The sequence below is a fragment of the Capsicum annuum genome, chromosome 6 (genome assembly GCF_002878395.1).
Source record: "Capsicum annuum cultivar UCD-10X-F1 chromosome 6, UCD10Xv1.1, whole genome shotgun sequence".
Taxonomy (NCBI): Eukaryota; Viridiplantae; Streptophyta; class Magnoliopsida; order Solanales; family Solanaceae; genus Capsicum; species Capsicum annuum.
In genome coordinates, this window is record NC_061116.1 from 216,376,035 (window position 1) to 216,390,851 (window position 14,817).

A 14,817-nucleotide genomic window follows, 5' to 3' on the forward strand; every position below is an offset into this window, starting at 1 on the left:
GGTTCAAGCAATCATAGAATTAGTATATGTTGTTGTCGTCTAAGATGCATTTGTTTTGTTGTTTCATGCTTCTTGATTGGATTGCGATTTGTGGTTCATTTAGATCACCCTAACAGTTAACATTAGGATTTAAATTGTTCGAGTGAGATAATCTGAACGCTAGCCCATACCGATTGTTTAAGGTGTTACAAACTTTATCATTTATCCACAGGCTTAAATTTCAGATCTACAAGTAAAAAACCTTAGTAAACATTTTAATCCTAGCCGTAGTCATTCAGTGGCCACCTCCTTAGGTTGAATGTTTGTGCCTGGACATCCCTGCTCGCACCCCTTACTCACATAATACTCGCGACAAGGTCAGAAAAATGAGAGGTGGTCCGGCACATAATTAGCATGTGTAGATACAGTAGATTAACATTGCTTGATTACAATCTTTGTCTGGAAATTAGTGATGTAAGAATGGTCTAGCCTCTGGGCTTGGTGGCGAAATGGTCGGGGAAGGTGCGAGGATGCGAATTAGGGTATAAGGTTAGTAGGAAGGAGTGTGTCCTTGCTAGTGGATAGATTGCTTTGTCTTGTTGCACTACTAGTAGTCGTAGTGCTACGCTTGTACTTTCTTGTTCTTGGAGTTTTGGTGATGCTTCTTGTTTCGGGTTACATCGATTGTAGTAGTGTTTCGTGATAGTCTTGTTTCTGATCCCTTTGTTACTACCTATTGTTACCTGTTCATGTCTTTTTTCTAGACCGTTTTTGTCTTGGGCAGGGGGTCGATTGGAAACAACCTCTCTCTATCTCACCAACAGCCTCTCCCTACCTCACCTCTGAGGTAGATGTATGGACTGCGTACAGTCTACCCTCCCTAGACCCCACTACCACTTACACTGGGTATGATGTTGTTGTTGTTAGACATGCTATAACTATGAAGGTGGTGTCTGAACTCTGAAGTGCTGCACTTGTGACCAAAGTGCCAGGGTAACTTGGCATCTGTGCTAGCGTTACTTGTGAAGTTCTGTTGATCGAGATGTTCAAGGAAGTTGAAAGTGTTGTATGTCATCCCTTTGTTATACAGCAGCTGATGTTGCAATTCATCGAACACTAAGAACTGATCTTATTGCATACTCTTATGTGGTTGCTACTTAGTCGTATTGGTTTAGATCTGGTAATAGGATTCTTTTGACCTCAAGTTGATGTGTGAAGAATGTTGTCTGGGGGACAATCCTTTGTGAAGAATGTTGCCATCAGCCATGTTAAATATGTGATACAGTCGAGCTTGCAACATCCTTTTACGACACTTCAAATGAAGTTGTGCTTATGCTCCCTTTCCCTCACCAAGTCTAAAGATGTGAATACTTGCCATAATCAAAACTAATTTAATGGTCATCTAGCTACCTTTCTAATTTAATTTTACTACTAAATTTTATAAAATTAGTACTCTAATTAATTACTCCCTCTGTTACAAATTATGTGTCATCATTTTCTTTTTAATCCGTCCCAAAATAAGTGTCGTCTTTCCTTATGTGACAACTTTTAAAAGATACAATTAACCTTTTACCCTTATTGGTCCCACTTAATTAAAAAAAATATATTGACATATTTTTTGATAAAGGATAATTTGGTAAACTTTACCAAGTCTTTTCTTATTTCTTAAAATTTAGTGTTCGGTCAAATGACGACGCATAAAATAAGACGGAGACGACACATAAAATGAGACGGAGGGAGTAGTATATTTTGAACATCCTGCTTTGTCCAACTCATCTTCTATCCGTGGAGGAATAGCGTCCACGAAAAGAAGATACAAGGCAGTACTACTTTGTTGACTTAATGACAGGAACTTTTATAGTCGTGTAAGTAATTTAATTGTAATTCTCAACACTTAAAAACTAAGTTTATACATTTAAATGATAAATAAGTTAATTTTTATATTTGTAAGGGTGGTCAGGTGTGATGAGTTCTTTCGGTTGACAATTCAATTCACAATAGCTGATGATTAAGTTCGCAAAATCATCATACGAAACATCACTTTGGACTAGCATAGAGACAACTGATGATTAAGTTCACAAAATCATCATACGAAGCGTCTCTAGCATTTTACCCTCCTTCCAATGTCATACATATCGATTGCTCTTCTCGATCCATTCATCGTGACAACCCACCCATATTGTTATTGATCCCTCCATTAGTGTTACCTAAGTAAAGATATTTGTTAAAAAAAAAGTTAATAATGACTTCATAATAAAATTAATAGTGATTTTATAGTGCCGTAACATGAACCCCAACAAATGAGTAATCTGTTGCAACAAGTGAATAATACGTTGCAACAGCTGAGTTCTATATTGCAACACAAATGACTCACCTATTGGTAATTCATGTTACAGTACTATAGAACCTGAAGTTGATTCCAACAGATGAGTCATCTGTTGGAACAGGTGACTCATATGATACAACAGATTATACATTTATTGCAATAGGTAAGCACTTGTTGGGATAGATGTTACAATACTAAAGAACCTTTGAAGCTGATTCCAACAGATGAGTGACATGTTGCAATAGATAACTAACATGTTGCAACAGATTGATCATCTGTTGCAACAGAAGACTCGTCTGTTTGAATCGAGTTCAGGTTCTGTTGCAACAAGTGACTAATCCAGTTCAACAGATGACTCATCTGTTGCAACAGACTAGTTAGCTGTTGCAACCGATGACCAATTTGTTCGATTCATGTTAAGAAACTATAGAACCATAAACATAAATCCAATATGTGAGTCTTTCGTTGCAACAGATGAGTGATCTGTTGAAACAGATGGCTCTTATGTTGGATTCGGGTTCGGGTTCTATTCATTGTTGAAAAAATAGCACAGTGGCAGTGTACCCAAATGACAAATTCAACGAAAAACCATATTTACTTATCAGAGTCACCTATGAAGTAATACCAAAGTGATGTACCAAACAAAATTTGACCCAAAAAATTAGTCAAGTAGCAGCAGCAGCGGTAACAACAACAACAATGGTTGACAGTTGAAAGATGATGATGATAATGAAGAAGAAGATGATGAATAACGCAGCAGCAACAATGAACAACAAAAATCGCAAAGAGTGAGAAAACAACAATAAATAGGAAGAGAGAGAAACACACATTTTTTTCACTCCGTATCCTGTTATATTAGGTATCTGGATCAAAGTATAAATTTAAAAACTTATAGGCTATTTTAAAAAAAAATTCAACTTTCTTAATCACTAATAATAATTACACTTGCACTCAATTATTACAACTTGAATCACGTGCAGGTTGCAACTCATTATAATTTTTTTTTTTTTTTTCACTTTTAGCTAAATTGGCCTGATAACTTATTGACAACCAAGATACATGGAAGTACTACTACTTTTAACCTAATTGAAAGAAATTTTATAATCGTGCAAGTAATTTAATAGCATTTCTCAAGACTTAGTTACGCATACATTTCTAATTCATACCTTACAATGGTTAGACCTAATAAACATTGAGTGTGAATGAATTTTTTTTATGTATGAATTATTCATTCTTTCTTTTAATTTATTTGTTTGCTCATGCTTTGACATGATGTTTACAAAAATAAAAAAAAATAAATTTTATAATTTTAAATTAAAGATATATAAAATGATTTTAAATTTTTTTTAAAATTTTATAAATTTAATTATGTCACGTGAAAAAGTAAAAATTAAAGAGTTTTTAGGAAGAAGAGATGTTCACTTTTAAATGAACTAAAAATTGAAGAAGAAACACCAATTAAAATGGAAGAGTAATTTTTATATTATTAAAACTTGTCTTACAATCCTACATTACCTCTAAAACCTTGTTACTAAAATCTCTAACATAGTGTACTCCTTTATTCCATTTTGTTATTAAAAATATAAGTTTTTACACGGCCTTTGAATAAAATAATGAATAAGAAATTTGATTAATATGTAATTCCTTAAGTTTTTATCAAATGAATTTATTTTTAATAGCTAATTAATTCTATTTATGTATCTTTTAATATTCCGTTTGTTTCAATCTATTTGATATATTTTGAATTTTGAAATTTAAAAGGTCTGTTTTTTATCATAGATTTTTTTTTGGTAAAAGTTACATAAATTCAAATCATTTTGGAGCTAATTACTTTCTATTTTTTATAAAAAAAAATTACTAAAAAAATGTTGATATAATCCCTCCAACACATCACTTAATTTTACACAGATACATCACATACCACACGAATAGATTACATTCTTTTGGATACATCACTCAATTTACACGGATACATCACATTTTTCTAAATGCCTCACTTAATTTTACAAGGATACATCACATTCTTATGCTAGCTTTTAACTAAAATTATGAATTTATATAATTATTTAAAAAAAATTAAGATTTTAAATATTTATGCTAAATTAAACTATATTATGATGTAGTTTTTTCTTTTTGTTATATTTCCTAAATATTTGAAATTGTCATTACAAAAAATATTTTTTACGTAATTTGTAAAAAATATTTCATAATCACAATTACAATGTTTTTACCCAATGTGTCGACATACAAGTACAATGGGAACATAAGGAGTACTATATTTGTTCTCCGACTAATTCACTACCCTTTTCCCAATTAATTACTAATAAATTTTCTCTCTCACAATCCCCTCGAATTTCGAGACCTACAAATCATTTTTCAGTATAAATAAACTTCTGACTCTTCGTATCTTTGTCTCCGTAGACCAGGTGAAAATATCTTACCACCGTCAGAACGCCGGCGGCCGGAGCAAAAAAAATGGAAGGAGTTAATGAGATAGGAAATCCGCCACCGCCGTTTCTGAGCAAAACGTATGACATGGTGGATGATCTGTCGACGGACTCCGTTGTGTCGTGGAGTAAGAGTAACAACAGCTTCGTAGTCTGGAATGTGCCGGAGTTTACTAGACATATTTTGCCTAAGTATTTTAAGCATAATAATTTCTCCAGCTTCGTCAGGCAGTTGAATACTTATGTTAGTAAATTATAAATTTAGAATTCTTTTTCATAGCTGTTAATCGTCATATACTTATGATTTATGCTTTTGATTGTGATGTTCGTGTTTGCAGCAATTTACTTAAACCCTAAATAACAGACTTTTTTCATTTGTTAGCTGGCTAGAATTATGCAGATATTAGTAATGTATGTATTAGTTATGCAGATATTAGTAATGCTTGTGTTAGTCAATGGCGGACCCAGGATGCCCCTTCCAGTGGAGAACCTTAAGATCAATCTAAATGCCAGTGCACTCAGCTTTTGTATCTTTTATAACTATTTTTGTAGATTTCCTAGGTAATTATACCTATTCCGCGTCGAGTTTACTCGGTGCCGGAGCACCCCAAAAAACAATGTAGGTCCGCCCCTGGTGTTAGTATGCAGGTATTAGTAATGTTGGGGTATTAGTTATGCAGATATTAGTGATGTAAGTTTTAATTATGCAAATATTAGTGATGTAGGTATTGCTTATGCTGATATTAGTGATGTAGGTATTGCTTATGCTGATATTAGTGATGTTGGTATTAGTTATGCAAATATTAGTAATGTAGCTATTAATTATGCATATATTAGTGATGTAGGTATTAGTTATGCAGGGTACTTAGTTCATTTTTACTTGTCACTCTTTATCCCATTTGACTCTTGTTTAAATCGAAGCAGAAGCGTCTTAGGTATTGAAGTTTCAGTTGACGGATTGACGCTTTGTTTTGGAAGTATTTTTCCTTCTCTTTAATTTTTCTTGGTAGGGTCTCATCAGGGATACTGGGAACTGATGAATGGTACTTTAATTTGAGAAACAGTTGCATAGTTTAAACCGGACTTATTCTCCAGGAAGTTTACGTTTAGGGTTGGTCTTGAATTCAATATTTGGAAGATAAATGGTAATTTCAGTGTTTGCTGTGTTCTGCAAAGCTGGGTTAGGGGCTTGTAATGTTTTCTCATGGGATAACAGTATTCCACAGTGAAGGTATGTTCAAAAGTGTGCTATCAGGTAAAAGGATACTTTTACCCGTTGCTGTTTTTCCTCCACCATCCATTCTATCCACCATACAATACCCCCCTGGTTTCACCGCCTACTGCGCCCTCCATAGACAAAAGTTACTGTGCAAGATAAAGGAGTGCTTTATCTGGTCGACATTTCTCGCTCTCCTGCTCAATCCCATCCTCCATGGTGCCACCTTCTAACCCCTATTTATCTATTCATTTTTGATATTTCTAATTTGTTGTCCTCCACCACCGCAAAGAAAATCAAAAAGAAAAAATAACATCAATATTTTTGTTTATAATGTGTTTGTTGCATGTACTGAAATATTGAATAAATTGTTTTAAAAATAAGGGGCAGCCCCAGTGCCTTAAGCTCCCGCTATGCGCCGGGTCCGGGGAAGGACCCAACCACATTGAATAAATTGTTATGAAGACATTTTTGTTGGAAAAAGTTGTATAAGACAAAATCATGATACTCAAGTATTACAATCTCTCATAACTCCATCCCAACAACCTCTTATTTTAGCATACCAATCATTTGCTAGTCCTGTCTCCCGAATAACCCCATCAAGCCATCAAACGAAGTGTAAGTTGTAACTATGTGATACTGCAACAATTCTATCCATGTTTCAATGTTCTAAGTAATTGCTAGACTATGATAATCTCTTCTAATTATGATGAGGGAATTATTTTCTTGTATAATGCAGTTTATACAGTATTGTCACTCTCTATTGTCTGTGTGTTTCGGTTACAAGTACTCTTTGCATATGTCGGGCAACCTTACACTTTTTACAGTTTGCTTTCCCCTTTCATCAATCAGGGTTACAAGAAGGTTGATCCAGACAGCTGGGAATTTGCAAATGAGGGATTTCTTAGAGGTCACAAGCACCTCTTGAAGACTATAAGTAGGCGAAAACCCTCTCAAATGCAGGTTCATCAGGAGACTGCCTCCCAAGTGAAAAGTTTATCTGTTGGATCTTATGATGAAGTTGGGAAGATTGGAATTGAAGAAGAGGTGGAAAGGCTTAAAAAAGATAAAAGTATACATATGGAGGAGCTAGTCAAGTTGAGGCAGCAGCAGCAGGCAACAGACCACTGCTTGGAAAATGTTGGGCAGCGTCTTCAGTTAATGGAGCAAAGGGAACAGCAAACAATGTCATTCCTTGCTAAGGCTTTGCAGAGCCCTGGCTTTTTAGCTGAACTGTTTCATCAACAGAATGAAAGCAAAAGGTTCATTACTGGGATGAATAAGAAGAGGAGATTCCCCAGCCAGGAAGAAGAAAATTATGCAGGCAAGCAGGTCAGTCCTTTGCATAACAGGCAGATAGTCCGTTACCAGCCTTTATTGAATGAGGCAGCAAAAGCATTGCTGCAGAAGCTCCTGAAAACTAATACATCTGGTTGGCTGGAAACCAAAGTTAAGAATACACATGGTTTCTTGACTAATCGTTCTCGGTCTTTTGAAAATACATTAGAAACTGGTGGTATATCCCCTCATATTTCTGGGGTTACACTTCCGCAATTGCCAACTTCTTCACCATCTCATCTGATGTCAGATTCAGGATTTCCATTCAACTCTACTTTATCTGTCATTCCAGAGATCCAGTATTCCCCTAGTCTGGTTCCTGGGGAGGCCAAAGTCCCTCAGTTCCCTGAATTAAATGCGCTCAACTCTCAGATAGACCATGTTAACCCTGAATTTTTAGGACATGGGATCGACACACTGGAAACTCTTGAAAGAACTGACCTTAAGCGGTCGGAGACAGGGAATATGCCACACATTGACACAATGCAAGGTATTGAAGATGGTGTAACATCCGTCCCTGATGGATTTTCTACGAATAATGTCATTTCAGACGAGATGCCTAAGCTTCCAGGCATTAATGACATTTTCTGGGACCAGATTCTTTTAGCAAGCCCTCTCATTGGCTATAAGGATGAGATTGGTTCTCTAGCATTAGAAGATGGTTTAGCTAAAGAAGAGGATGTTCCAGGAGTTCAAGAGAGTGATTGTGATAAACTGAAGCGTATATGTCATCTCACTTAACAGATTGGGCTTCTCGCATTAGGCACTCACAGTGAATGGATTTGTGAATTTTATTTGAATCTGGAAAACATCAGAGGTAGAAATTTTGTTTGTTATTCACAATGATGAGCTTATTACTTTTCTATCCATTGACAAACCGTAGCAAATTTGTTACTATTTCTTTTATTTTCTTTTTTATTTTGATTTTTGCACAAGGTTTTTTCCTTAACACCAAAGTATTTGTAATTCTAGCTTATGCGAAAAATTTATGCTTGCATAACTCGAGAGAAAATGACAACATACTCTTATGTTTTGCGGTTCGGTTTAAAATGGTCCTGTAAATATACATCTGAGCAGTTTAGTCTTTTATGTTTGCTACCATGGAGCACTTCTGGTCTCTATTGTCATTAGAATGCTCGGCAGTGTTAGCTTTGATATAGTTGGCTAGTGAGAGGCATGTTAGAACTTAGCCCTTTAAACTGAAGAAACCATCTGGATGAACGTCTCCAGATTCATTTTCCCCAGTTCGTACCTTCAGACTTCTCAATCCGATTAAATACACCATTTGCTCCCATCGACCCTCAATTGTACGAAGTAGTGAATGAATCATAGTTTTATCTCATTGTACCATCAATAACACCCTTAGTACGTGACTCTGTGCTGCTAACAAAGAGGAATTTCACTAACAGGTTTAGACCAACCCCTACACATAAGGGACTAATTTTTTCATTTTCTCCATCAAGAAAGACGAATTTCAATATATAGAGGAAATGTGACTCTGAATGCTGCTAACAGCCTGCCGGTTGCTTGAAATCTTTTGTTAAGTTAATTCTTATTTTGCGGTGCGAACCGAGATGTTTCGTTGGTTTTATATCTCAACATGCTGCTTTATATTGGTGGTTGGATGGTATCTCGAGGAGCTGTCAGGATCCAATATTTCTCCAATTTCTCTCAGGACCTTCTATTCTTAGGTTTAGTATTTCTTGCATGCTTTAATCTTTAAAACCTTATAGTTTTGCTTTGAGCACAACTGGTAAAATCTATGGTGTGCATGGGTAGGGCGTAGGTGCTTTAAGTTTCTCATCTTGTTTGTGTGGTTTTTGTCAGGTGAATGCTCTGTATTGGTGGACAGCAATGCTTTTCTGGGGGACTGGTCTTCACTGCAGATGAAGTTTTGAGTAGAAAGATATGTTATCTGGTTAATGCATTTTGATTCAAACACTTCCGAGTATTTGTCTATTCTACTTACTATGTGGGGTCTGGAAAGGTTGCTAAAAGATTGTCCCCGATGGTATATATAGTTCTTTTTAACATCATGGAATGCCAATTAGGATTTGATGCAGATGTAAGTGATGTAAGTATAACTTTCAAGAAAATGCGATACTATTAGTCTGCAAAGGTTACTTCAAGCAGATTTCTTCCATCATATAGTCGCTTCTCTTTTCAAGATCTGATGGGCTTATCAATCATGAACGTATTTTCCTTGACCACTTTCTTATTATCAGATTAATACTGTTCGCTCTAAACATCTGAAGTAGTTGTGGTCGTTTTAGTTTGCAGCCATCAGTTTGGTTAGATTTCTCTTTATTGCTTGCTATTTTATACGAGAAATAGAGGATTAAGCTTTATTTGCACATGTGAAAAGGTTTCATTTGGGTTATGGTTTGGTGTAAACACCGTGTGGGTAAAATTTTAGCGGATTACTGATGTTTGATGGAGATTAGTACCCATTGTGTTAGCAGATTAGTCCTCACCTGCACTCACTTACGATAGATATGAGTTTTCTTGATTGAATGCGGTCAGAAAGGATCAATCACGATAGTCAATAGGTATTTGGTTTTGCCAGCCTTTGATTATACGTAGATAATATCCTTTCTTGCATGTTGAATCAATTGATTTTTCGCCTTGTTAGATCAGTTGTAGGTGTGGAGCTCAAGCAATAAATATTTGTATCCTTTTGGTAATGTAAATTAGACGTAGAACCACTAGTCTTGCAAGGACGGAAGAATGTCAGTATGCTAATGGAGGACTTGGGAGGATAATGCTGGGATGGTATTCTCCTACATAATAGCTACCTCTTGCTTAACCTGAAGTACCAGAAAAAATGGTAGTACTTGGTAATTTACTTGCTAACGTGATTGTCAAGTACCAATTTGTGACTCTGTCTGGATCATTGGAACCTTTGACACTATGGTAAGAGTTCACTTAAGATTAAGAGGTCAAGGGCCTCAATGCGAGGTAAGAACATGTCAACAGACACAATGTGGGAGCTTGCTTAGCGCACTGAACACAGATGAGCCCAATGTCTGTAGATTGTTTTACTGTACATCTGTACCTTGAATGTCATACTGAGATACAAATTATCTACATTAGCAGACTGATGCAGGTAGAACAATCGGAACCCATACACTTGAGTGAAAAAGCAACAATATCTCATAGTAACTTGGAAGAAATTCTTTATGCTAGCACCAGTACAATAATTATTAGCAGGATGACCCCAAATATCACCAACAATAAGCAGCTCTGCAAAGAAAAATTGGAAGTGTCAATTTTTGCCTCAAACTAACGTTAATTCGTCAGCTATCATAGGACTAGCTGCAATATAGACACTTACCATAGATGAATTACATTGTTGGATTTTTGATGCCTTGTTAAGTTGCTTAGCAGCTTGTGCAGTTGCATCATGCGAGCTCTCAATATTGGAACTGATATCATCTGGCAAATGGGTTTTAGGATGTTAGATCCATTCATAAGATTAGTTATAGTTGGCAAATTTTGGAGGAAGAAAGACTAAGGTGAAGGATCGGATAGAGAAATTGGCTAACCGAGCATAGTTCCTTGTTCATGGACCAATAAAGCCAAATCCTTGAACATCTCATTCAGTTCACCAATCTGTTGCTGGATTTCTATTATCCCTTGTTCTCTTTCTTCTATGATGGCTCCGTTTAAAACAATCTCATGTTCCAATTGTATGATGTCCTGTCTGCCATAGAAGTAAAGCATGGGTTCACTTATGAGCAACAGAACTGGTGGTACCATAAAGAATTCGTGAAAACAGTAAGAAAATAAGATTACAGCATCTTGTGTTGCTGAAATATGTTTCTCAACATACTTTATCAACCCACAAAACCCAAAAACTAGTGTGTACTTAGACATCTCCAAACCTTTTGGATTCCAGAAAGATAGAACCGCTGTCAGGACTGGTAGAAGAACTTATCGGTAGCTCTGGGCTTCTGCAAAATACAAATGAAGATACGAAGATAAGATCATATATTCAGTTTCTAAGCGAAGTTCATCCGCTGGCACTGAGAAATTGGTGAATAGTGGTGTAGCTGAAATAAACAATTACTAGCATCAATGGTTGATCCTTTTCCCTTCCTGCAACTAGTCTGCAGGGCTCACTGGCTCAGGGAAGGTGTAAATTCAACTTAGCTGCTTCTTGAAACATAGAGTAGCAGCTTTGGCGGGATGTACCGTACAAATGATGGCTCCAAAATGAGACCAGCATTTTTGTAAACGAAGTTTAGATATACATGTAAAGGTCTCTAAAATGTGAACAGAGGGTTCTAAATTTCAATGTCGAAGCATTTGGGAGTGGTTAATTACCCGGATGAGATGATTTCCTGGGAGATGAAAGGAGTGTAAGCTGCTTCTCTCTGTGCTTCAAGTTGCTGAGCCTTTTGGAACTTTTTAAGAACAGATTGGAAATCCTTGGCTAGCTTAACATCGGCAATCTTCTTGGTGGCCTGAAGTTAAAAGAAACATTACTCACAAGTTTCCCAAAAGAAACATTCTTCTATCCTGGCTTCTTTGTTCAAATTTTTTTCATCCACTTACACTAAATTGAGAATGTCGATTAGATTCAATGGTTTGCTTAAGCTTAGCTGAAGTTCCTTTTATCAATTCCCCAATTTGCTGCCTCGTACTATGGCTGCAGAGAAAAAACAAGAAATTAGTTCAGCCATGTTAACAATGCACCACTGTGAAATGCCCCTAATAAGAAACATATAGTACTAGTCTTTACAGCTTTTGGCGGAGTTGAAGAGTGTCTTTGGGGGTTCCAAGGGTGTTAACTAGGCGTTGAAAGTTTGTCAACGCTGTATTTATTTGAAACACACCAGCTACTATGGACTGATGATTATCAGAATCAGATGGATTTGTGATGGCTTGTTTCGTCTGTCGTCCCCATGAACCGTCTCCTCCTTGGATATACAATGACCTGCCTGATTCAAGATCTTCAAAACTCATTTTGTTGGTGTATTTGGAAATGGAGAAGCAACATTAACAATGTATTTGGATATATGGGAGGTTGCTTTTGAATTAAATGAAGTTTTTGCAAGAATAGGGCAGGGAAAGTAGGCGATGTACCGTGCAAGTATAACCACTACTATTATAGAATACAAAACGACGAAAGAAGGAAGGTGCCCTAACGCCTCTGCTGTTTCTATTTGCAGTTAAAAGAGTTCTTGTCTTTAGTTTTATCATTTACTAGTTATTACTACCTCTTCCAAGTGCCCTCCTCTTGGAATGGATTTATTTAGAGTGTGTTCTGTTTTCTTTTGTTGATATAACTACCATCCAAGAAAGCAAAAAATACTTTATTAGACTCATATTTGTTTTGGAAACAGCCTCTTGCAGAGATGCAAGGGAAAACCGAGTAATACACTCTTGTGATGGGGCTCTTCTTCGACCCCTGTGTATAGCAGAAATTTTAATGCACTGAATTATTGTTTTTTTTGTTATACCAATAAATGAAGGCGAAATATTTTCTTCCATTACACTTCAATAATTAAAATTAATTTTTCTTCAAGACAAGAAATAGTGCTCCATGATTGGGAAAATATAGTCAAGCGCACACGTATGAAGTGTAAATCTATATATAATAATAAAGGAGACATTGGAGGCTGCTGATGTGGCACCTCTCAATGACCTCTTGTAACGCCTCATGTCACACGGTGCTTAGGGCTACACGTAGCCCCAAGATAACCCTCGGAGCCAGACACTACCTCAGGGAACTCAATTCAACAATAGTCATGCATAATAAAGAGATATATCACATCGGGTTCAAGAGAGATACTGGAGAATACTAAACTGTACAACCAAAATATATATTGAATGTCTGTACATACCATCCCTCTAGTCTGACAAAGCCTCTATACATCAAAATCAAGGAGCCTTTGGGACAAACCCCCAACAGACTCAACAGTACTGAAAGCCCTAACAATAAAACGATATCACAAAAATATAGACACGGTCCTCGAACCATGAGGACTCACCACTGAGGAAACGTAGTGAGGCACCCGAATATCGCTAACGCGGCTGCGGCTGAGTACCTGAACCTACATTACGAGAAAATGTAGCCCATAGGAAAATATGTGGATCTGCACTTTGGAATGTACTGTGTATGTGGGGGTGCATGCAACAATGTAAATATCATCATCAATTTCATGAAAATATGCATATGTACAATGATGGCTCACTTGGCTTGAGTTAGATTGAAACATACTTTTCATGATCTCATAGTAAATAAATCATATGATAAAAACCTCATAAATCGTCATAAACAACTCAACTCTTCAACTCAAGAATCGGAGTGACTCGGTAATTCAAGAAACTCAACTCTTATGGACATGGGAGGTTCTTATAACCGACATAAACCATGTGAGCTACATGGAGTCCAACGTTTTGCCCTCCTAAGGAGAGAACCTCGCATTGGCGGGAGCGTCGTACACTTGCCAAGGAGTACAACCTCAATTTAGTGATCACAATCTCATACTCGTCCTCTGGCCTACAAATATCAATACCAATCCTACGGTGACACATAATTTCGGGAGAAATGCCACATTTTCCGTTCGGTGCTAAATACTACTCCCAGACACAAGCTCATAACGCGTTAGGAAATCCACAAATATCACAAGGGTCTATCATGAAGACCAAATCAAATTTCTTTCTCATTTATCAAATCATAATCAATTTGTGGATTCCTAACTCGACTCAAATCAAATCAATCTGTCTCAATATCAAAATGTATCAATTCATTAAATCATGGCAACATCAATAACTTTGAGGAAATATCAAGACTCATTGTAACAACTCAATCTCATGAATCAATACACTCAATAATCCAATTTGTCATAAGGAAGCTTAAAGCTAAACACATATCTTGAAAGCACTTGAAATATCAACTCATGGTAGAAATATGAAATTCACAATATTAACTATCAAGTCATAACTTGGGAATAGTAAAATAATCATGTATAACAAAGCTTGAACAATTGATATTCTCATAGTCTCATGATGAAGTAATTTGGGTATAAACCCACTTGAAAAATCATATAAATCCATAATAGAAATCAAAGCTTTGGGCACAAGAACGAAAGGATTGCTCTTCTTCAAAATCCCACATACCTTAATCTTTGAAATTGGATGAATTCTAGTGCTTGAGACTCTATCCGCACTTGTAATAAATGATTCTCTAAGCCCACACTATGAGGAACTTGGTTCTTGAAGAAATCTTAAAGATTTATGGATGATTTTTGAAAGATTAATGTTCTTGAATGAAACCCTAGATATATTTTCTTAAGAGAATTGGAAGAGAATATGAAGAAATTAGGGTTTGGATGGGGATTCTCATATATATAGGGGCCTCCAAAAGATGGGAAAAGACCAAAATACCCTTGCAAAAACGCCCTTTAGTTGCTGAAAAAAATAGCCGACGACATTTGTGACAAGTCGTCACGAAATGTCGTCACAAAATGTCATCACAAAAGGGTGGAATTTATGACTTTCTG

The 14,817-nt window shown here is 36.3% G+C and overlaps 2 protein-coding genes across 3 annotated transcripts; one reads left to right on the forward strand and one right to left on the reverse strand.

Annotated features, from left to right (window-relative positions):
* The first annotated feature begins 4,564 nt into the window (after positions 1-4,564).
* On the forward strand, positions 4,565-9,452 carry LOC107875798 (heat stress transcription factor A-1b). Of its 2 annotated transcripts, none has more exons than XM_016722637.2 (3): positions 4,565-4,996; positions 6,821-8,123; positions 9,134-9,452. In XM_016722637.2, the coding sequence occupies exons 1-2, from the start codon at positions 4,781-4,783 to the stop codon at positions 8,045-8,047; spliced, it is 1,443 nt and encodes a 480-aa protein (XP_016578123.1). In that variant the 5' UTR covers positions 4,565-4,780; the 3' UTR covers positions 8,048-8,123; positions 9,134-9,452. The 2 variants fall into 2 exon arrangements, with proteins under 2 accessions (XP_016578123.1, XP_016578124.1); XM_016722638.2 differs by having other exon boundaries at positions 4,596-6,187.
* Positions 9,453-10,320: 868 nt separating this feature from the next.
* LOC107874686 (syntaxin-22) lies at positions 10,321-12,560 on the reverse strand. The gene is made up of 7 exons (XM_016721442.2): positions 12,051-12,560; positions 11,864-11,957; positions 11,633-11,772; positions 11,191-11,259; positions 10,852-11,009; positions 10,641-10,741; positions 10,321-10,549 (listed from the first exon to the last, which is right to left on the reverse strand). Exons 1-7 carry the CDS (start codon positions 12,272-12,274, stop codon positions 10,484-10,486), a joined length of 852 nt encoding a protein of 283 aa, XP_016576928.1. The 5' UTR covers positions 12,275-12,560; the 3' UTR covers positions 10,321-10,483.
* Between the last annotated feature and the right edge of the window lie 2,257 nt (positions 12,561-14,817).